General features: G+C 39.5%; 1 protein-coding gene across 1 annotated transcript; it reads left to right on the forward strand.

The window, feature by feature from the left end:
* Window positions 1-546: 546 nt before the first annotated feature.
* Window positions 547-20470, forward strand: STIL (STIL centriolar assembly protein). Its single transcript, XM_074906253.1, has 16 exons — window positions 547-578; window positions 1538-1645; window positions 3285-3400; window positions 3511-3698; window positions 4684-4931; window positions 5415-5498; window positions 5619-5705; window positions 7339-7486; window positions 8675-8784; window positions 9599-9713; window positions 10534-11589; window positions 12950-13115; window positions 13888-14113; window positions 16035-16227; window positions 16850-17103; window positions 18976-20470. The coding sequence occupies exons 1-16, from the start codon at window positions 547-549 to the stop codon at window positions 19802-19804; spliced, it is 3960 nt and encodes a 1319-aa protein (XP_074762354.1). The 3' UTR covers window positions 19805-20470.
* Window positions 20471-21918: the final 1448 nt, after the last annotated feature.

Consider the following 21918-nt stretch of genomic DNA (forward strand, 5'->3'; position numbering starts at 1 on the left):
GCGGCGCCCCGCGGTGCCATGGCAACCCCGCCGCGCCGTACTGCGCCTGCGCGCTCCCCGCCAGCCGTTTATTAGCCCGCTGGCGTTTTTAAATCCCCTGCGCGCGCGCTGGCGGTTGGTTCCCCGGGGTGCGCTTTGATTGGTCGAGCGCGCCGTTCCCCGCCGCGCGTCCATTGGGTCGCGGCAGGTAGTGGGGGCGGGAGCGCGGCCGGTTGTGCCTTCTGATTGGCCGGCGGGCGCTGGCGGGGGGAACGGGGGGTCGGTTGTGGGCTGAGGAAGGCGCCGGAGCGGGGCGGGACGGGTCCTGCCGCGGCGGGAGGCCCGGCGGTCCCTGGTGACTCCCTGCAGCGAGTGCGGCGGTGGTTAGGCCTTGGGGAAGGGGCGTCACTGCCCGCTCCCCTCCTCCCTCAGGCGACGCTGGCAGGTCCCCTCTGGTGCCCGACTGAGGGAGGGGCTGCTGCGGGCAGGCCCCGCGCCTGGACGCTGCCCCAGGCCGGCGCCCCGCGGCGGGGAGCGGAGGAGGGGGCAGAACTGCGGCCGCCCCGCATGGACCCCGTTCTGCCCGGCCCGGATCTGAGGTAACCGCTCTGGGAAGGGTCCGCCGTACCCTTCTTGGCGAGGGGGGGCAGGTGGGGGTATCGCCCTCGGCTCCATGCCGCACTAAGCTCATTTTATAAGCCCAATGGGCATTTGGCTTTTAACGGGAATCAGCTGTCGCTGAAAACATGAGAGGTAGGTGAGTTGCTTAGAGGACCGCTTTAAAAATAAAGTTATTTCCTGGGAACTTAAAAAAATGCAAAGAAATCACCTTGGCGAAGTTTGGCACTTCAGATAGCTACAAAGGAAGTTCTTGTTTATTTGCTGAAAAGTGTTGAAATATTTGCCGAGTTGTGTGAACTGCTAAATGTTTTGTGTTTTACTTAATACACTTGGTTTAGGCAGCTCTTTAAAAAATGTAATCCTGCTTGTCTAAATAAGTTTACATTATTATGTAATAATTTCTTCAGACCTCTTTGGAGTCCTGTTGCAAGTTTTGCACTATATGATTTGAGTCAAGCCAAGGCTTTATTTCAGAGGGCTTCAAAGCTTAAGTGAATTGAATGATGACTTTAGAAAGTGACTAAAACAAGGCTTTTGGAAGCTGATCTAATGTTAAATTTGCTAAATCAATTTTTTCTGTGTGCCATAGGAGTTTATAATGACTGATAACCTTTTCTTTTCCTACAATATATCCAGAGCAGCTTTTTCTTGATATTTATCAGCAAACTTGTATTTTGGCCTACACATCTTCCAAGATTACATATCAGGTGGAAATTGAAAGTTTTATATTGACTTTTTAATTCATATCCTTGACAACTTTATAGGACAAAATTTCTGCTTCATTGGCCTGGACTTGAAACAAAAGAAGTACTAACAGCTTATGTATCCTATTTGTTGTTTTTCTTACAGTTTCTCCTTTGTTCCTTCTTATAAATAATGTTTGAAAATATTAAGCTTAATTCATTTTCCTTTCTTATTTCTGTGATCTTCTTCCCAGATTTGTTCCTGAAAGGATGGTCCCTTTCAGTTTCCCTCTGTCAAAGTATGCACTTTGGGACCCAGTCCCTATGGGTGGTGTCATTGGCTCGCATATTACCTATTACAGGTATGAATAATCTTTTTTAAGGCACTAAAATAAATTAAGGATTATATGATTTAAAGCCTCACTTTATCTTTTGAGTCCAGTTTATGACAAGGCACAAAGGAAAAAGAATCAACTGGTGTGTTTGTTGTAAGTATATAGGGATTTTCACTGGAAAGATTTGAGTTTCCCTTTCTGTGGTGTAACAGAGTAACACAGGAGTTGGAGGTGCCTCAGTCTAAAGTAACTTACAATTTCTTTCAGTTTCTTCCCATACGGAAAGGTGTAAAAGTAACTGCATATTTGTTGTTTTCTTTAACATGTTTTTCCTTGTCTCTAAATTTCTACGGAGAAAAAAATATTTTTGACAATCTGGATACAGATAGCGTGCTTCAAGTAAAACTTAAAATGAAGCATTTTCCTTGCTTCAGGAATCTGGATAAAAATTCCAGAAGTTCTGATGGGTTTTTTTGTTCAGAGTAAGTCTAGAGGCAGATCTGAAGCACTTGTGAATTTCTAGGGCAGGATATGCCAAACCTGTTTGGTAAAACAAATGGAGGGTAGAAATTGATCGTTATTACTTAAATGGGTAATTTTTATATAGATGTTACAAAAATATTACTGTAGTTTTTAGAGCAAGTATATGTATATATATATGTGTGTATAAGGGCGGACAGCCCTTACGTACAGGTCAGGGGGGCTTCCACTTGTACTTGCCGCCTAATGTTCTTTGAGTTAATATTAAAACCTCTCAACTTTTAACAAAGTTTTCAAATAAATTACTTTTGTTTTTATGGAAGCATTTCACTTGTTTAGTCTTGAGCAGGTAGGATATGAGCTGTCATCACAGTATTCACATAAAGCAGTAGCTTCACTTTCAACTGACCTCTTTTCAAGTTAAAATCAGATAAGCTATCTCAAGCTGAAATAATATTATTTACTGCCCAGATTCTAAACTTACTACCTTTTTTTTTATTAGGTAATTATAAAATCAATATTTAATCTTTCTCCACATTTGCATTCCTGTGTCACTGAGCCCAGTCTGCTGCTGTTTTAAGCATCCCTGCTAGATATTGTGCTAAAATGAGAGAACACATCAAAATTAGTTAAGCTTTTTGGCCTATTCTACTGGTTGAATTTAGGAGACTTTTTAGAGGTTTTGTGTTTCTAACTTTTTCCACCTTCTATTAAAATAACTCACTTGTGTTCATCTCGAGTTCTTGTGAGAAAGTTGCCCTTCATATGAAAAAGCTTCTCCCTCTCCTTGTTACTCGTTCTCCACAGAAAAATAGCTCTTTTCTCTTCTTGCTATCTATTCTCCATAGGAAAAATTGTTTCCCCTCTGATGTTGGTTTGCTGGACTAGTTAAGCCAAAATATTCTTGTTGAGATGATCGTACAGAGCATTCTGTGGAGCTGCTCCAGTTAAAATACGGCTTTCTTGGATATGAATAGTTGGGATGGTGCACAGAACAGGAGTAGAATTCCATTGGCATTTTATACAATGTTGTTAATTCATACCTTTTTATTGTTTAGGGCCTTGGGCTGTTTCTGTATATTTTCTTTCTAAAGGTCAAAAAAGTGGAAGATATTGTAATATAATACTTTTTTAAAAAGGATTTAAAATAATTTGGGTCTTAAATTTGCTTATCATCTCTTTTTAGAAACCCAAAGTTATCTGTGATGGAGAAAACCTTGCGACTTGCTTATCGCCATGCTAAGCAGAATGAAAAGAAATTATTTTCTTGTTTTTTGCTTGGGACTCTTGCACTAGATGAAGGTAACTTTAAATATCAGATAGACAGACAATGTTAGTTGGTTGGTTAAGCCGTTATCAAGGAGCCTGAGATGTTGCTCTTGGACTGTTAACGTTATTTTTTTATTTTAAAGGTGGGGAAGGCATAACACTAACAATAGACCGCTTTGATCCGGGTCGAGAAGTTGCTAGTGGATCGGGCAAAATGCCAACTGCGCCTCTTCCTGGAGACTTTGTGATTCCATGTACAGTTAATGCCTGGGGACCTTCTTCAGATAATATTATAGTGCACAGTGCTGAAGATATCAGCTTGGCTTTCAAGGTAGGCAGCTCTTGGCAACTTTTGGGTCTCTTAAGTAATAAACTGTCTTCTAGGCAGGAGACTGGGCTATGCGCAGGGCGTGATGTCCAACCACCATCAATTTCAAACACAGCGAAGTTGTGATGGAAGCAAGACTTTAGTTGATTATGTAAAATATGCTGCTTGAGGGTCATCAAAGAATGTTATCGGAAACTATTAAAATCAGTTAGTCTTCACAGGTGTTTAAGGATCACACAGTCTTTAATCTTGGACTAGAATCTTGCTGTCTGACCAAAGTTTTTCAGCTGTTCTGATCACCAAAACCCGCAAGACAACAGTGACTGCAGCTTACTTGAACAAGAGAAAAATCAGCTTTTTCTTTCAAATCTATCATGGATGAGTTGCAGTATTTGTGCAATTGTTCATAAGCTATTGCTAGGCAAGTGGCTTGCAAGAAAACATGTAAAGTCTATGTAGGTTAGTAGTTATAGCTGAAATGTGTGCCTGTGGCTTCTGTGCTCTGCTGTAGACATATAATCTAGTAAATACACCTTCCATTCCTGTAAACATTTGCCTGTGGTTGTTGTGTGCATTTTCTAATACAAATAATGATTACTTCACATCTAAACTTTCTCATGACGATACACCCAGATGTTAAAATACACATTTCTTGAATACAAGTAAGAAAACCGTGACAGAGCACCTTGAGCCTCCTAGTTGCCTGTTACTAATTTTTATACAATTTAAGTAACCCCGGGTTTTTTAATGCATCATAAATCAATGCTAATATATGCATAGCGTCATTTCAAGTGTATTTTACATTATTCATTATATTCAATATAGCCATGAGTTTGGGAGACCTGGGTTAACAGCTTTTTATACAGTGCCTACTGCAATAGTAGCTATGATGAATGATTTGAGCTCCTAGTGTAATACAACTGAATCATGGAAATCATGTGAAGACAATTTAGTGTATTTAACTTTTTTCTCCTTTCCTTACTTCTAGGGTCTGCAGCACAGTCTGTGCAGCAAAGAATCACTGGATCTTTCTAAACTGCTCACTGTTAGAGCTCACATTGTTTTCACAGAAAATCTGGATAATCTACATTTTAATTTCCGCTGGGCTTCTATTACCGCAGCAAATATCTTGGAATACACCCCCTTGAAGTCTGTCCCAATCATTCCCACAGCCCTAGCAAGAAATTTGAACAGTCCTATAAATATTGCACAAGTTCAAGGAACTTACAAATGTGGGTGAGTACAGAGTGATGCTAAAGCTATCAAAGTTGCCTGGCAGTTTGTTGCCTTTCATAAGGCGGGTAGGTAGGTGCGATCTCAACCAATGCGTTGCTTTTTAGTAAAATATCTGGCATAAAAATAACTTCTTGGACTTGGAAAAATTTAAAATGTTATAAACAGGAAATTGGGTGGGGCAAAAATCTTAACTGGTTCAGTAGGAATCTTTCTTGCTTTTGACTTCAGTAGAAGGATCTTGCTACTGGGGCAGGGGGACACACCTCTGGTTAACATAATAAATATGAGCAGCATCCAACTTTTTAAATAATATCGGTGTTTGCACTAGAATGAAAATCAGATGAATGTGAATCAAAGCTTTTTCTGTTAATCGTGCTTATAATGCTTTGCAGTATTTTCTAAACTTGTATTTGTCTCTTTGGGATTTTTTTCCTGAAAGACTGCCTTCCAAAATACTAACACCCAACTTCTGCTTTCTTTCAGCTACCTTACTATGGACCAGACACGGAAATTGCTTTTGCTGCTCGAGTCTGATCCCAAGGCTTATGCTCTGCCATTAGTTGGAGTGTAAGTGTTTGGCGCTCTACAGATTAATATACACATTGATTTGAAACATATTTGAGGAATTACATAGTAGAATCTTGGTAATGGAACTGTCTCTAATTGGGTATTTCTTCTTACTTCTAGTTGGCTGAGTGGAGTTACTCACATCTGTAGTCCTCAAGTCTGGGCCTGTTGCTTGCGATATTTGTTCAGTTCTTCAATTCAGGAAAGGCAAGTCACTTTTATAGATAAAACATAAAAGCTATTTGCTGCCTAAAAATGTATTCTACAGAAAGGCATGGTAACATGGTCTCTGCTCAAAGATACTTGAAGAAATTCTGTGATTTATGTGTCATATAGGAGGTAAGGCTGTCTGCTTTAATTGTTCTTTCTGGTTTTGACTTCTGTCTCACAAATTTTCTATGACTGAAGTGTTAGAAAGCTGGGCTGATAGCTCAAGGATGGAAGAGGGTAAACATTAATATCAAGGGCACTGCATTTTAGTTTGAATAAGTAGCAGCAAGCAGGAAACATTAGTTTAAATAGTGGTGGTGTTTTGGTTTTGAACTTTTCTTATACGTGTTTTCTTTGACATAAACTTTCTGCCTGGTTGTATCTGACCAACATATTAAAGCATATTGATTTGCAGCTAATACTGTCTTGTTATGACTTCCTGCTAAATATTCAAGTTTTAAGGTTTTTTGCATTCTGATTTTTTTTTTATTGTGATGTTAGTAGACGGTTGTTCCTTATTCTCTACATCTTTGACTTGTAACATTTGCCAGGTTCTATTTATATGAAAGCTGGGAGGGACTTCAGGTGTTTATAGTTTGAAACTGCTTTTCAGGTAAATAAAACTTTAAAATACGTGGTACACATAAGAATTTCTTCTGCTGGACCACGCTTGCTTTTAAATTATGAAATAAAACCACATTTGGTGAACAGATGTGCCTGTAATTACAGAACAGATTTTTTTTTTTCCCTTAACAATTTAAATATGCCCAAATAAAGATAAGAGCCCAATTAGATTATTAGATAGGCAAGTTAGATGCTTGACTCTCATTAGCTTTCACCGATTCCATCTTGGAAGTGGATTAGGCAGATATAATGAACCATGCAAACAGAATTAACCTCTGCGGACTAACCACTTAATCTACATTTTTAACTCTTAAGTTGTAAGTGTAATTTTAAGGTTGTGTATGAATGCGTTTTTCAAGCCTCTTGTTCCTGCTGCTTTCTCTGTCACATATATTATTTAAAGAAAAAAAACCAACAACCCACACACAAACAAGCCTATTACAAATGCTGTAAAAAGAAAAATTGTTCTGAAAGTAGTACTACCTTTTCCTGGAAACATACATTATTTCATTATCTTTGACCTTTTGTGTTAAATGTTGATTGTTGTTACTCACTGATCTCAGCCCATAGGAAAAACTTCAATACAATTTTTCTTCAAAAATATCCGTTTGCTAATGAGCATTTTTGGAATGTTTAGGGATAACTGAAACAGTAAGTGTCTTTACAATACATCTTCATTTGAATTATTAAAAAAAAAAATATCTCATTTTTACAGATGTATTCTTCTATGCTATAATTGAAGTCTTCCAGGAATTAAAGTACCAAGTTTCTAACAGTTTGAGCTAGAAAGTAGATAGGTTATTCCCATTTCTCTACTTTGCTTTGATTCTTGCATGTAGCGTCAGGCATAAGTCCATCTGCTCTATCTGTAGCCAAGTACCACTCACAGTGCAGTGATTCACCAGTTTGCTAAATCATGTCATAGTTTGCTCGGTATATTGAGAAACTAAGGGCCTTCTTCCTGTTTCTTAACGCTTTTTTAAGATGTGGGTTTTTTCTATTTTAGGGTTTTTTCAGAATCTGGGAGTTTTCTTACTGTGCTTTATTCATTGACACACAAGGAACCAGAGTTTTATGAGTGCATTCCATGCAGCGGACAGACTGAACTAGGGTTTCAGATCTTAACTTGTGATGAAACAGTACACCTCTTCAAAGTAAGTGGCTCGGTTTCCTACTGCATTGGGGTACTTTAAAATTTGACTTTTTGTGTAAGTACTGAAAGGAGGAGTCACTATAACGTGACCCAAATGGGACTGCCGTGCTTAAAAATGATGTAGCTGCATAAAGCTACCTTTTTACAGTGATTACTGTAAATTCAGTTTGTCCCTCAAATTGAGAGATGACCTCCGAAGTCAGCAACTGCTCGCTTTTGTAATAGCATTAAGAACCTGTCTCTTAAAATGTACTGTGCTGTGTTGGACTTGGTTAGTGCTCCTTCTTACTGGTGACCTTTTGGCTTTATGAGCAGAGATTCTGATTTCTCATAGCATTTGTTAATCTGGTATGCTATGTGCACACTGGACACATCTAACAACTGCTGTGGTGATGCACCTCGGTGCTTTCTGGAGAGCAAAGCTGGGTACTTGCACTTTGCTTGAAGTTGAATGCAAAAGGGAATTCGGTGGTTACTAATCTGCAGATCTCATGCTGCGCTGCAGGAACAACTTTATCTTTGTGCAAAGTAACTCTTTCAAAGAATTTGGTCACACAGTGTCTGGGAGATAATAAATAAGGTTTGAGGAATTTCTAGGAAATCTCAGTTCCTTACATATTTTCCTAGGCTCACACAGAACCTGAAGTTGAATTGTTATTCTGCTCAATAAATGCTCCTGTGTTCTGTCAGAGAAGCAGCTAGTGTAATGTGTGTCCTGTGCCATCTGCTCTGTTCTCTTTCCAATTAAAATTCCCTGTTCAGGGCTGCCTTCCACCTTTAGCCTAGGTACAGCTTAGCTTTCTGAAGGTGACGAGCCTCTTAACAGAGGCTCACTTCTGTTGTCTCCAGGACATGCCCAGCTGTGGTGTGTGAAACAGTATAGGAACAGCTGCTGTTTCCTATAGTGGTGAAGGCTTGTGGGAGAATATCTAAGCAGCTACAGCAAGGAAGCATCTGCTCGTGGCTATAATTAGGCCAACTACTTTAGAGTAGTAGGGGGAACAGTGTTAAACAGGAAGGGAAGTTGCCTGCCTCCTTGTCGTGGTGAAAGAACTGAGAATTGAAAGTAGAGGACAAGCAGCAAATGATCAGATATAAACATCCTTAAAACTATTTCTATGGGAGTAGTACCTCAGTGATTAAAAGTTGAAGGTTTCATGCTTCACAAATACAGACAATTTCATTGCAGAATGTTGAACCTTCAGACAAGAGCCCTATCCAGTTTGAGTTGAGTGCAGAAAATCAAAATGCAGAAACTGAGTTCTTCAACAGAGTTTGCAAGAAACTTCCTATCAAAAGGTAAATCTTTTAGGTCATTTATTGGATGAGGTTTTTTTGATCTCTGCTGTGCCAGGTATCAGTTTAGCTGTATATACAGTGATCTTCTCATTAAAATCTGTGCATGTACTTTTGTTTATTCCTTGAGTTAATATTCTTCAAGTAAGATGGTCAAGCTGACTGTGTTCTGAAAGAAACTGCTTGTAATTCTACTCCTGATACTAGTGGCTGTTATTTAAACAGTGAATGTTTCTAAAAAAGGCTTCCTTACTGATGGAGCTTAGTTCACTGTATTAAGCTTTCTGTGAGACCTGTCCTTTGAAGCAAATCTGTGATTGAAATCTACTTAAATTGGTAAAAAAATCCTTTTTCCTTCTGACTTTTCAGAGCTGTAAGACCTGGATGGGTTTCTAAAAATCCCTAAGTTTTTCAACCTGACTTATCCATCAAATTTATATCTATGACTGTAAGATGGCCTTTCTTTTCCTTTAAACAATGTTACAATCTTTACTGTAGCACTCTCTATCTTTCTAATGTGAATCAGTGCTTTGCTGTTAGAATGTCATTTAGAAGGGGTGTATGTCTGAGGGTGTGGGGAGGGAGGGTTAGTATCTTTTTGCTCAAAATCAGCATTCCTATTTTTACTGTTTGATCTTAGAACCATTTGCTGTGTGAACTCCCCAGCTAACAAGGGAGGAGATGTATAGCAACTGCTTCTTGAAAAAATTATGCTGATATTGCACTGTAGATGGCACAGTGAAAAACATGAAGATTCATGTTACTGCTGCCAAATCTGACAAGCAAACATTTTTAGTTTGATTTATGTTGGTTTTAGTCCTCCCCAAGGCTGTTCACCCAGCAAGTTGTCAGCAAGCGATCATGACTCTGGTGTAGAAGATGAGGATTTATCCCCCAGACCAATTCCAAGTCCTCACCCAGCTAGCCAACAGGTAACTAAGAAAATAATTGTTCTAGGCATCTCAGATGTGACACTTAAAGCAGCAAAACTCATTACAAGGAGTCTGGAGAATACAAAGCTTCTATCTCAAAGTGCTAGCAGGGGAAAACAGAACTGAAGAAATGGTCCAAGAGTCCCAACTTCTGCTCTAGTTAACCTGCCTTTTTTCCATGATTATAGACACTTTCATTCCTGTATGTGCTAGGATTTGGGAACAGAGATAGTAGGTTCTACTTTGGGATTCTTGCTACCATTCAATGGAAGAGCCATGGTGTCTGAGGCAAAGATAGAGGAAGGAAACTCTTTCTTGGATATTGCTGGGTAAATGAAATAAAGGTCGGCTGGCCTGTCCTTTTTTCTTGAAGCATGTACAAATATAATGAAATAGTAGTCCTTGTACAGCATAGGTCTAGAAGGATGTGACAGTTGTGAGTTGTAAAATACATTCTGTTACACCTGTCTACTGGGTCTAAGAATAGTAAGAGGGAACACATAGTCAACTTTTTGAAGGAGAAAGATCCATACTCTGAAATGTGCTCCAGGATGATATGGAGCATTCATTTGCTAGACATGGCTATATGCCATATGAAAGCAATTATGTTTTCTAAGAATGATCCTAGAGATCTTGCTGCTTTTTCTGTATCTGGATTCTACAGTCTTTAGAAAGTATTCAATGTATAGTCGGTTTGGAGCTGGTAATGGTCATGTATTGATTTTAAATGAAAACATTTTCTTTGAAATTCTGCATGTGAAGAGCTGAAAGACGATATTTTAAAATTATCTTAAACTTGCATGTGTAATTGTCCCTTCAGGTTGCCAGGATCTTTCCTTCAGTTCCTGAACTGTCACTTGTTTTGGATGGGAGTTTCATAGAATCAGGACAATCGTCTAAGCCTATGGAGACTTTGGATGCTAAAAGTCTGCCCTCAACGCTACCTCAACCTATTAAAAAGAAATGGTGCTTGGGATCTACATATTATCCCAGCCAGCACTATGAAGACAAGCAAAACTTTTCTGCTAATATGGGAGATCCCTCTCTGAGGCAATTACCAAACCATTTAAACCAGAAAATGTTGACTTCAAGGCCTTCCAGAGGAAAGCAAGCTCTACTACAGCAGCAGTTGCACTCTAAGAAACCTTGCCCTCAATCAAGAAAAAGTTCCGGGTCTTCTTCTCCTTCAACCCCTTGCAGTGGGCCTTCCCCAGATACATCTGTGCACCACCCCAGGAAGCCATCAGAAAGACTTGTATTAAATCCCGATGGAGTTGCACAGCAGGGAGAGCCTCCAGTTAGAAGAACATCAGTATCCAGTTCCAAGCACTTTCCTGCTGTTACACAGCCAGTCCTCTACACCTCTGCTTTTTCACCGCAGAGCTGCAGAAGACCACCAGAAGTGCAGGTGCCAGTTCAAGTGCCACCTTGCTGTCCAGCCAGTGCATGCAACTGTCAGTTTCCTGCTTCCATCCAATATAATCCGATAAACTCATGGCAAGGAGTTGGTAAAATGAGCCCCAAACATGGAGCAGAAATCCAGTCGGAGATGGCTCAGAGTCCATGTGCTGTGCTCCATCAAAATATCATTTGCCCAAATATTTGCTGCAATCCAGGATATACCACAAGCAGCCCTATAAACGTGGGATATCATGGGAAAACAGGGAACTGTTCTCTCGACCATAGCTTATCGCCTAGAATAAGACTGCCTTCAAGTGCAAGCCCCTCTAGTCCGCAGTTTTGTGCAGCCCACTCACCGTGCCTGCACATGCCTGCTTCTAAAGCAGGATCAGATAATGGAATGATGGGATTATCTCCAGATGCATACCGCGTTCTTACAGAACAAGATAGACAACTCAAATTACTTCAAGCTCAGGTTTGTGGAAATGGCAGCTTTCTCCTCTGCCCTCGTAGTGATTGTGCTTTGATAGTTCCCCTGCCAAAGGAATTAAATTAACTGTTGTCTATCCTTGTTGGAACAAGAGAGCCTGTCATACTAGCAGCAGCTTGGGGATGGAGGGGGGTCCTGATTAGCAATTCTAATTTGTGTCCCTTAAATGAAAACTATTTGACTCTTGCCTAATTAAACTTTACATTTATTTTTATCATATTTCTGTAACATGAAGGTTTCCCTTTTAGCAGACTGTTCTATAATGCAAACTGGTCTGCCTTCTGTATAAATGCTTTTCTATAAATATGCTTGCCTATGTAAAAAAATTTACTGCATAGCCTATAGACTTTTTAATTACTGTAAGCATACATGTGAAGTACAAAACTTCATGTGTTGCTTTGCCCACCTTCAAGCCTGCAGCTTCCTGAGCTGTTGAGGCTGTTGTTTTGAAAACTTAAGTTGTCTGTTTGCAGCAGACTGGCAGAATTCATCAGGTGTTTGTTGCTGCACTGGAAAATTGGGCTTTGGTGGTCTCACTAAGTTCTGTCTTGATACCAGGTTAAGTTGCTCCAAAATATCGGCCCCTTGAGTTACACTGCTGTCCCTGTATCTTGCAGGGTATGATTTCAGGCTGAAGAGACAGATTTTAAATTTTGCTGGTGGTGATGAATTAGGAATAGGAAAGTTGCTCACAATACATTTTTTTTTTTCTGCTTAAACTAGAAAATTACAACTGAAATATTCTTTAAATATAGTTCTTATATGTAAAACGAAGCTCTCAAAGCGTGGGTTATGCATGAGAGAGGGAAACCTCTCGTTATTGCATAAATGCAGCCTTCACTGTTATATTTCTCCTTGGAGCTGTGAGCTAATTGGTGAACAGGATGGATGCAACGACTAGAGTGAAGATTGCTTGAGCAACCTTAATTTTATCATTTAAGTGTTCGGTTTTGCAATTAATACAAAGACGGTTTAGCACAGTGTAGGGACAGTTGGCATATAAATGCTTGGCTGGTAAGTCAGTAGTAATAGGCTTTGTATGTGAATGAAAGGGACAGAGAATAATTCCAACAAGTGTAGTGCAAATAGGCTTTACTCAAGTTGTCTTGGTGTGGTTCTGCCTGCGTGCTTAAAACATCTTCTTTGCTAGCTCTGCCAACATCAAAATTGATGTTTTGATTTATGCTGCACGCACTGCTGAAAACTGGAAGGTTATCAGTCTTCTGTGGCAATGCAGCCTGAATTTGAATCCAGATCTTAGAGGAGCCTAATATAGTAATTCACTTTTGCCTATTATACTTTATCTTTTATTCTACAAATTATAACTTTCTGATAACTGTTACAGATCCAGCGCTTATTGGAGGCACAGGCTCGTCAGGCTTGTTCCTCTGAACCAGCTGCAGCTGGCCATGCTCTGCAGCCTGAGGAGCCAGGGGACCTTGTTTCTATGGAAACACAGTCCTCACCAGGTTCGCACATGAGGAAAAGTGTGAGCATTGCTGTGAGCACAGGTAACGCTTTATTCTTTAAAAATAGACTCGCATTGCCTTTTCTGGATGTTTCTGTGATTTGTTTGGGCACAGAGGGAATGATTTGCAGAAATGCTGAACGTACACAAACACGCACCAAGATACAAAAAACAGCAAAGTTCTTCAGGTGTTACTTGCAAGTTCAGGCTGGAGCTACTTTTGTCTTTGGGCTGCAATGGCAGTGATTGCTATCACTGGAAGAATAATTCTTTTTGTAGCTTTAGCAAGCTCTTCTACTTTAAATTGTGCCTTATTGAAAGAAAAAATCCACATCCTTTTTCGAATTAATATGCTGTTTTGAAAAGTAATAGCTTCTATCCCACCTGATGTTCTATTAAATATATTGTTGATATTTTTAAGTCATGCATTTACACACATGGAGAGGAGACTGTATTCACTTGAACTTTAGCAAGTTAGGCAGCTGTGTCTGTGAAGTTACCTATTAATGTATTGGTTCCTGTGAAATCCGTGGAAATATTGTGGTTAGTCTGGAGGAAATTTTCCAACTAGCTCAAGGTCAATGCATTAAAATGCTTTAATGCAACCATTTATTTTCATCAAGTGTGCTTTGGAAGAAACTAGGACTTCAACAATGTTTTGGCAAATCTTAACTGTTCTAAACCCTAAATCAGACTCAAAATGGTGATAAAACCTGAATGTGAGGAAATGATTCCTATAGCTTTACAAAGCCCAAAGGGTCTCAGAAGATAGCAATGACTTTCCTTAAGTGGATAAATCTCTAATTCTGTTCTAGGTGCTAGCTTATTTTGGAATACAGCCTCAGAAAAACAAGACGACTCCATACCACAAGGAAAAAAAGAGGATGAAGAGATTTCTAAGGAAGACATAAGCATTTCAATTAATGCTGAACAAGATGCTAGTAATACAAGTATAGCTTCTTCCTTAAAGGTGGTTGACATGCCCAGCTTTGTAGACAGTATTCATCTTGCAGAAGAAGGAATTAATCAGAACACTCTCCAGTAAGTGACCAGAAATACCTTGTGTTCACATAATAAGCTGAACTGCCTTTCATGAGTTACTACTTTCATAATTTTTTTTTTCAGGTATTATAAATAGTCACCTGACTTCAGTTGTTGTGCTCTTTCCCTTCTTTGTTTTTTAATTATGCTTCAAATCGTACAGCTCACCAAAACACAGTTGCCTTTAGAGTCTGCATTTATCAGGCATGCATGTTTAGCTAGCCTACCTATCAGCAGCAGCTGATGGCAAAAGCCTTTAACTTGGAAAAGCATGTACAGTGCTGGCAGCATTCCCTTTCTTAGCGTAAATCCTGAGGGGGAAAGGGGACGCTGCTCTAGTCAGTTGTTTTCCTACAGTGGTTTTTCCATGTCAGCGTTCAGAACCCTTTCAGTTCTGAGGGGCTGAGGACAAGGAGTTTATGATTATATGACTGTTCCCTGAATTTCTCTACATTTTACACCTAATTACTCTGTGTATAGTGAATGCAGGTACTGACTTCGCTGCTGTTAATCTAATTATTTTTAAACTCAGATATTTTTTTTTTTATAGTGCAATGACTAATCTCAGACTAATTTGGGAAGTGATTTTAAAAATATTTTATCTATATGGATGTTATTTTTACACAGGGAATAGCTCAACAATTTAGCACTTTTAATGATCTAATGTTCTCTAAGTATAAAAAGCCAAAGGATGGGGAATACCCTTCCAGTTAAATTAGTTTTCTAAAATAATCATACTTGGAAAGAGGATGATAATTAAGCTGTAACTTAAATATTCATAGTCCTTGATTAAAGTATTATCTGCAAGCATATACTGCTACCATAAATGTTACTGATTTAAATCAGTGTTTTGAACATTGTATTTTAGAGAGATGCCATCTTAAGATTCTCTTCAACTTAGATTCATAAACCTGTGAAATAGCTGTATAAGTATCTTATAGTAAGAATGTAGAGCGTCACCCAGATTTCTCTGAGGAGGAGGGGGACGTTTTTGGGAATGATGAATAATTGCTAGTGTAACAGTAACTGATAACCTACATTGACTATCTAGTATGTCACGTGATTTAAATCTTATCGCTTTCAACACAGGCAATTGATCAGTTGAGTTCTGAAATTCCCTTATCTTACACTTGTCTCCTGAGGAGGAACAGGAAGGGGGAGGCGGGTCGCTTAAGGATCTCCTTGGGATGATAGTACTATTGATATGTCTGGTCTCAAAAGGTTTGTGATGCACACACCAGCTAGCTGGAGGGGATGCAGAGCATTGCATTGTCACTCATTCTAGAATATTTACCCTTTCTGTCTGGAAACTTCAGGATAGATTATGGTTCTTCTTTCACATTTGCTATTAAGAAATATTTCAGCTAGGTGTTTGTTCTCAGTTCATGATACTCTGTGTGTATTGTGTATGTCTATACTTGTAACAGTGTTTTTGAGAAGTATTTAAAGCATTTTTAAACTGCACAGGAATATTGTTATCAGTTATCTTGGTAAAAATGGTTTTTTTTTGACTAAGTCATATTTCAGAACATATGGAAGATACTTACTCCTAAAGGCTTTTAAGTGTCCACAAAATGCTGAAAAAACAAGACACACTCTAAACTGTTAATAACTTAAATAACTTTTTTTTCTTTACTAGTCCAGAGAAACCACTGTCATTTTCAAATGATCTTTTGAAAAACTAGTCAGGCTGTCATAGTTTCACACTGTGAGGTATATTTCCTCAGTCCTCAAATTACTTCTGAAAGAAAATGACTGCAGAAAGTAGCAAAGACTCAAGCAGTAGACAAACCAAGAAACTGTTTCCAGTACTCGATTTTTCTCCTCTTCTGGTGTTCATGGAAAGATAAGTTACATGTAGTGATGCTTGCGCTTTTTCTCTTTCAAGGAAGTACCTGGCTATCTTGGTGTTCTCTTTCAGAAATGGAAACGTTTCCCAAGCACTTGCTCGTAGCTCATCCTTGGAAGAAACGACTACCGTGTCTTTACAGAAAGAACCAACAGAGGGAGCCGGCAACTGCGTGGTGGTACCAAGTGAGCAAAACCCAGAGCCACCCGCCTTGCTGCTGCCTCGGCACACATCAGAAGATCAGAAGCTTTACCAGGACTTACTGGTAATTCATGTAAATTTGATATTCTGCAGTGAATACAACAGCCAAAACGGCACACTGCTGAAGTTTTGATGTGGTAATGGCAGGAATGAAAATTTCCTGCGGTTTTCAAGTTCACATGTTGTGCTCTACAGAAAAGGTCCAAGTTTGTGGTTCTTAATTTTTAAGGTTTAAGTGGTTATTCTGTACTTCAGTCTTCAGTGCATACATAGAGTACTGTCTGCTGCCTAATAAATAATAATTCTTTAGTTCAAAGATAATGTCAGTTGATAACTTCCTCAATTAGTGCCCTTTAAAATGACATGGCATTTTACCTTCAAGTCCCTTAAAGGGCAGATACTTTAATCTCGAAGAGTATCAGTATGTGATGTGTTTAAATTCAGAACAGACTCTTACAGAAAGCTTGAAATATAAGATATTACAGTGTTTGATTACACTGCTGTGAGTTTACATGATTGCATCGGAACCAAATCTGAATTTGGCTTCTTTGGCAGAATAAGATGTTGACCCATCTAGTTGTATTTTAAGTTGCATAAGAATAAACCAGGGTTTTGGTTTTTGACAACTCCTGCATGTCATAATGTTTTTGTCCATGTGGTCTCTCCCCTGCTTCCTTTTTCTGTAGGGCCAAGTAAACTACCTCTTAAAGTCATCTGAAGATCAAGATCACTTGCCTGTAAAACCAGGTTTAGTTAATGGTGATGGTCCTAACTATCAGGATATTGATGATACAACAGAAATGGCTTCAGAGACTGACATGGGAGTAGTGGATAAAGAGAGTGTCATTAGTGCTACACTCAAACAGCTGAAGAGTCTTGGAGTGACAGTTGACTCGCCTGGCAAAATGAAGAACAATACACACAAAGTGGAGAATGCCAGGTAAAATACCAGTTGTTTTGAGTAGCAATTTTTAGATCCAACCAAAAATCAAGAATGGCTCAATGAGCAAAGAGAAGGGACCATGTTCACTGCCACTGGGGATTTGTTTGGCAACTCGATCCACATTTCCTGCAAAGATGAAACACTGGCTCATGCTATGGGTATTTCAGATAGGTTTAAGAGCTCTGCTAGCAAGACTCAGATTATTTAAATATAACACAAGTAGCTCTAGCTGTTAGAGCATCTGGTGATTCTTAAAGCACTGTGCATGCAGTAGCACACAATTCCCTAGAATAATAACAAAGCTGCTTGAGTAATTTCAATCCTTTGGGCTATATTAAAGTATTCCAGCAAAACACTGGACTTGGGAGGCTGAACGTTAAGCAGCTGTGTATTTTGTCACTGCCTCTTAGTCCTTGTCTTGCACATCACCAGTATAAGTGAAATTGTTGAGATGGCTTTGATCAAGCCATCAAACCAGCCAAAACTGGTTCTGTCCTAATCGCTTGTTATTGTGGGTGCTTTGACTTGAGACAGGGAGGCTGCAGTAGCTGGGAAGGGAAACAGCCCTGATGAAACAGAAGGAGCAAAAGTCATTTCTGAAGAAGTGTTTTGAGGCACAGGAATTATGTAGGTGCTTAAGCATGGTCCAGGCAGTCAGCATTTCATCTTTATTGTCTTCTTGATGCTAGTACATAACTGTTAAGTAAACAGAAAACCCCCTAAGCATCTCCTAACTAATCTTCTCTTCAGCTATGTATCAAAAACTGTTTCCAGTCACACAGTTTCTAAGCTCTTTTCTCTCCTTTTTACTTGAATTTCGTAAGACATTTTTCTGGAATTTCTGGGCTACCTTCCTGGCTGGAGAGTCTGTCGGTGTTCTTTTAATGTAAATAATATGCTAATAAGTGAACCCATAAAACAAAGCTGGAATTCTTGGGTATTTTTCTTCCAACTTGGGGAGTGACTTCTGCCACTTTCATGACTGGTAAACAATTCTGAGAAAAAGTCTACAGCTCAGTAGAGAAGGAAACAAGTGCAACTCCACAGCATAATTAGTGGTTGTTCATCTCAGCCAGGAGTTTACTCTCCCTAAGCAAACTTCAGAATCTGTGCTCAGTGAAATAGGAAAACTTAACTCTCAACACAAGGAGTCTACGTTTATGAACTAGTATGTAACACGTGTACTAAATGCACTGGTTTATAACCACTACCAGTGTACCAGAGCTTGTCCTTTCAGTCTTTAAACTAAACATCTGATGTATACAAGAAGTTGGTGTACAAGTGTACAGAACACATGAACATTTCATTTACTGAAGGATGCCTTCAAAAACTAGAACCTTGCAGGCTTCTGGAAACAGATACTATCTCAGAGTTTCTGTAAAAGTACTGGCATTGGTATGCATTGGGAAAGAAGAGATGTTCTTGGTTGCTGTCATTGGGCTTGTATCTTCTATCTAGAGATAAATTTTGGGTTGGGTGGCAGCATCTAGAGTCTTAGGATCAGAGCCATATAATGTCATCTTCACTGGTGACAGCAAACCAAGAGCTCAAACTTGCTTTAAAGGCAAAACCAGCTCTGAAACCTGCTAGAGACGGGCTCTTCATACCAGGTTGTGGTTAGTATTGAATCAGAGGGAATATCATCAGTTCTCTAACACAGTGTTTGGATACTCTCAGTGTGAGTAGGTGGAGAGTTGCTTTTTAGTATGTGCAGAATGTATTATCTTGGCACTGAGCAGCCTCATCGAACTGTGGTGTTGAGGAGGAAGGAGAAATCGCTACAGTGAGCAAATTGAAATTACCAGATCATATTGTGAAATGCACACTTTTCCTGTAATGCTCAACTATCTTTTTGATACTTTATTTCAGCATCTTAGCGTGCATCAGTCCTGAAGCAGTGGTTCCTGGACTAAACTATATGTCATTTGCCAACGTCAGCATGTGTGGCTTAACTCCTAATGTTGCTGATTTGAGCATGGAAGCAAACGCTATAGCACTCAAGTATCTCAGTGAAAATCAGTTATCTCGACTTTCTCTCAGTTGCTCAGGCCAAAATCCTCCTGCAGATTCCTCTTTACAGGACATCTTGCATACAAATATGGACAAGAGCATGGTGGGTCTTAGCTTAATTTCACCAAGCAATATGTCTTTTGCAACCAAGAAGTACATGAGGCGCTATGGGCTGCTACAGGGCGATGACAGCAGTGAAGACGAAGAGGAACTACAGGTTCGAGATGGCAACTGGGACAATGTCAAAAGCAAAAGCATGCTGAACAAAAACTGTACCCCTGTGTTGGATGGCTTCAACCACTGGACTGAATTATCTGAAAGAATTGGTGGAAGACTTCCCATTCATTTAAAAAGTCACAGCAGAGAGCTGACTACTAATGCTTCTCCACCAGAATTAAACAGCCCTCTATTAAGAAATATTACAAATGAAATTTTTCTTCCCAGAGCAGATCAAGCAGATGTAAACTCAGTTCAGGTTTTAAAGGATTTAAAATCAAAACCCAAATTGTTACCTGGGAGGGTTGAATTCACTGAACAACCTGGCAGGAAAGACACAGGAGATGTTCAGGTCTTCCCTGGAAATCTGCACACTCCAGCCCTTGAACCATTAAACCAGTCGAACAGCATGAATTCTGTTGGCACCATTCTTGATGTGAAACAACTCCGGCAGTTGCCAAAGTTGTTCTGAACATCCCCTGAGATGGCTGGCAACCACCCTTTCAAATCTGAGAGGGACCTCTCTGTAAAAGACTACAGGAAACCAAGGATTAAGCTGTCTTTGAAGAGGTTGCTCTTGTTATAGCAATGTAAAACTTGCAGAACTGAGTTTTCAGCCCAGATCAGAGACGGCCACTTCTAAATGCCTGGTTGAGTCAGTGCTGATCAGCACTGAAGTATGTGTGCACTTTTGTTTACAGTTAGGTGTGATTTTTTTTTTTTTTTTTTTAAGGTATCTAAAAGGAGAATCAACTTGAGCCCAAAGTGTATTTTGAATATACTTTTAACAATGATGCTTATTTAAATGTTCTTCTGTTGACTTTTATAAAACTGACTTAAATGTTTGTGCCAACTGTGAGCTACTGATACTGTGTGTGGCAGAGCAGGGGTAACAGAGCTAAAGCACTAATTTCTAGAAATTTACTGAAATGGTTGGATTACTGAGGAGGGGGGTTGTTGGGTGGGAAGGGAAGTATAAATGTGGATTTACTTTACCTAAAATTATTTTGAATTCAGCCAGAATGGCACATGTAACTCTTTGTATCATGAAACTGGAAAAACTAGCACTTTTAAAACTTTTGTGATTTTTTTTTTAAATATTTTTTTTCTGAATTAATGTTTTTCTATTTATTTAAGAAATGTATATTGCTCATAAAGGTCAGAGGTTTCATTAAAAAAAAAAAATCTTCAGTTGTCTGGTGTAGCTTTTATTTAAGACATACGCCACTTCCCAGTCATTGTTTAGAATGTCTGACTGGAAGCATGAGGATGCCACTTGCTGCTAAACTCTTCGGGAATTCTTATTACAAAAATAATTTATTTACTTTGTTCTGTATTAACACATAAATATTCTGTCATCAAGGTCTACAGTTTATTAATAAAACAGCCCTTTTCCATAACCCTGGGATGACAATATTCCATAGGTAGAAGAATTCAGTTATTTATTGTTTAATGATTCCATTTCTGTTAAGACTTTGACTTTTGATCAATGTTTTAGGTGTAGCAGGTGTCTCGTGTTGTCGGTTACGTAGCGCTGGGACCCCTGGGTGCCTGGTGCTGACGTGTATGCCTGAGGCCAGGGCTGGGCGAGTGTGGCTGGGCTGTGACGCACCTCCGTCCTGACCTCTTGGTCTTGGAAATGAGACACCGGCGCTGGAAGTGGCAATTCATTCCCCTTCCCACCGTTCCTGAGGGGAGGACAGTGCAGAATGAGGGGCGAGCCATCTGTTTTCACACTGGCCGTAGCGCGTTGACACGCTCTAACCGGAGTTTGTTCAAACTTTAATGACGGCATTGTCTCAGCAGAAGTTCAGCCCACGGTGCTGACCTTGTCTTTCCTGCTCCAGAGTATTAAACTAGAGATTAAAACACCCCACACTGAAGTCCCAGGCCTTTCCTCTTCGCCTCCAAAGAACTGCACTGTATTTGTGGTATTTTTGAGTGGGCACTAATTGCTAATTAATTTATTACAATGATGTGAGTCTTTTTCAGCATCTACCACTCTTCTGAGCCTTTGTGAATTTAAGAATTGGGGGTGAAAGAAGCTATTTGCTATTTCAGAGCCAGTACAAAGAGAAGGCGGCAGCAGCTCCCTTCAAGCTGTGTCAGAATTTCTCCTCTCACGCAGCCTCTTCCATCAACAGGAATATTTGCTTCCTTTCAGGAAAGGTGCTACTTTGCTGTGCTGAAAAATAAAACCTTTCTCAGTCTCTGGATCAGGCACAAGCTTATTATCTGGCAGCCCCTTTTCTGCTGAATCAGTCAAAAAATAGTTAATGTTTTTGAACATTCCAGTGAGATGAATGAGGCAATTCATACCTCTGAGCTATTGTTGTAGGGTTTTGTTCTTTGTTTCCTATTGTAAAATGTCTGGAAACACAGGAAGATGACAGTTGTATTGGTTAATATTTTAAAGACTTTCTTCAAATGCTGGAGGGCTAGAACCAATTTGAAAACAAAAGCCAAACTACTTGCACATAGCTCAGGACAAGGGTGTGGTGTTATTAAGTTACACAAATCATATAATCCTGGACAGCATCCTCTGAGTGAGCAAAACCTTTACTTGACCAAAACAACAAAAAACTC

Source organism: Athene noctua, chromosome 5, assembly GCF_965140245.1.
Source record: "Athene noctua chromosome 5, bAthNoc1.hap1.1, whole genome shotgun sequence".
NCBI classification, from domain to species: domain Eukaryota; kingdom Metazoa; phylum Chordata; class Aves; order Strigiformes; family Strigidae; genus Athene; species Athene noctua.

Bases quoted from the DNA above. Each gene is read 5' to 3' on its own strand.
- STIL (XM_074906253.1), top strand. From the start codon at position 547: ATGGACCCCGTTCTGCCCGGCCCGGATCTGAG. The intron at 5,499-5,618 runs GTAAGTGTTTGG...TCTTACTTCTAG, and splicing joins GCTCTGCCATTAGTTGGAGT to TTGGCTGAGTGGAGTTACTC. The intron at 7,487-8,674 runs GTAAGTGGCTCG...ATTTCATTGCAG, and splicing joins AAACAGTACACCTCTTCAAA to AATGTTGAACCTTCAGACAA.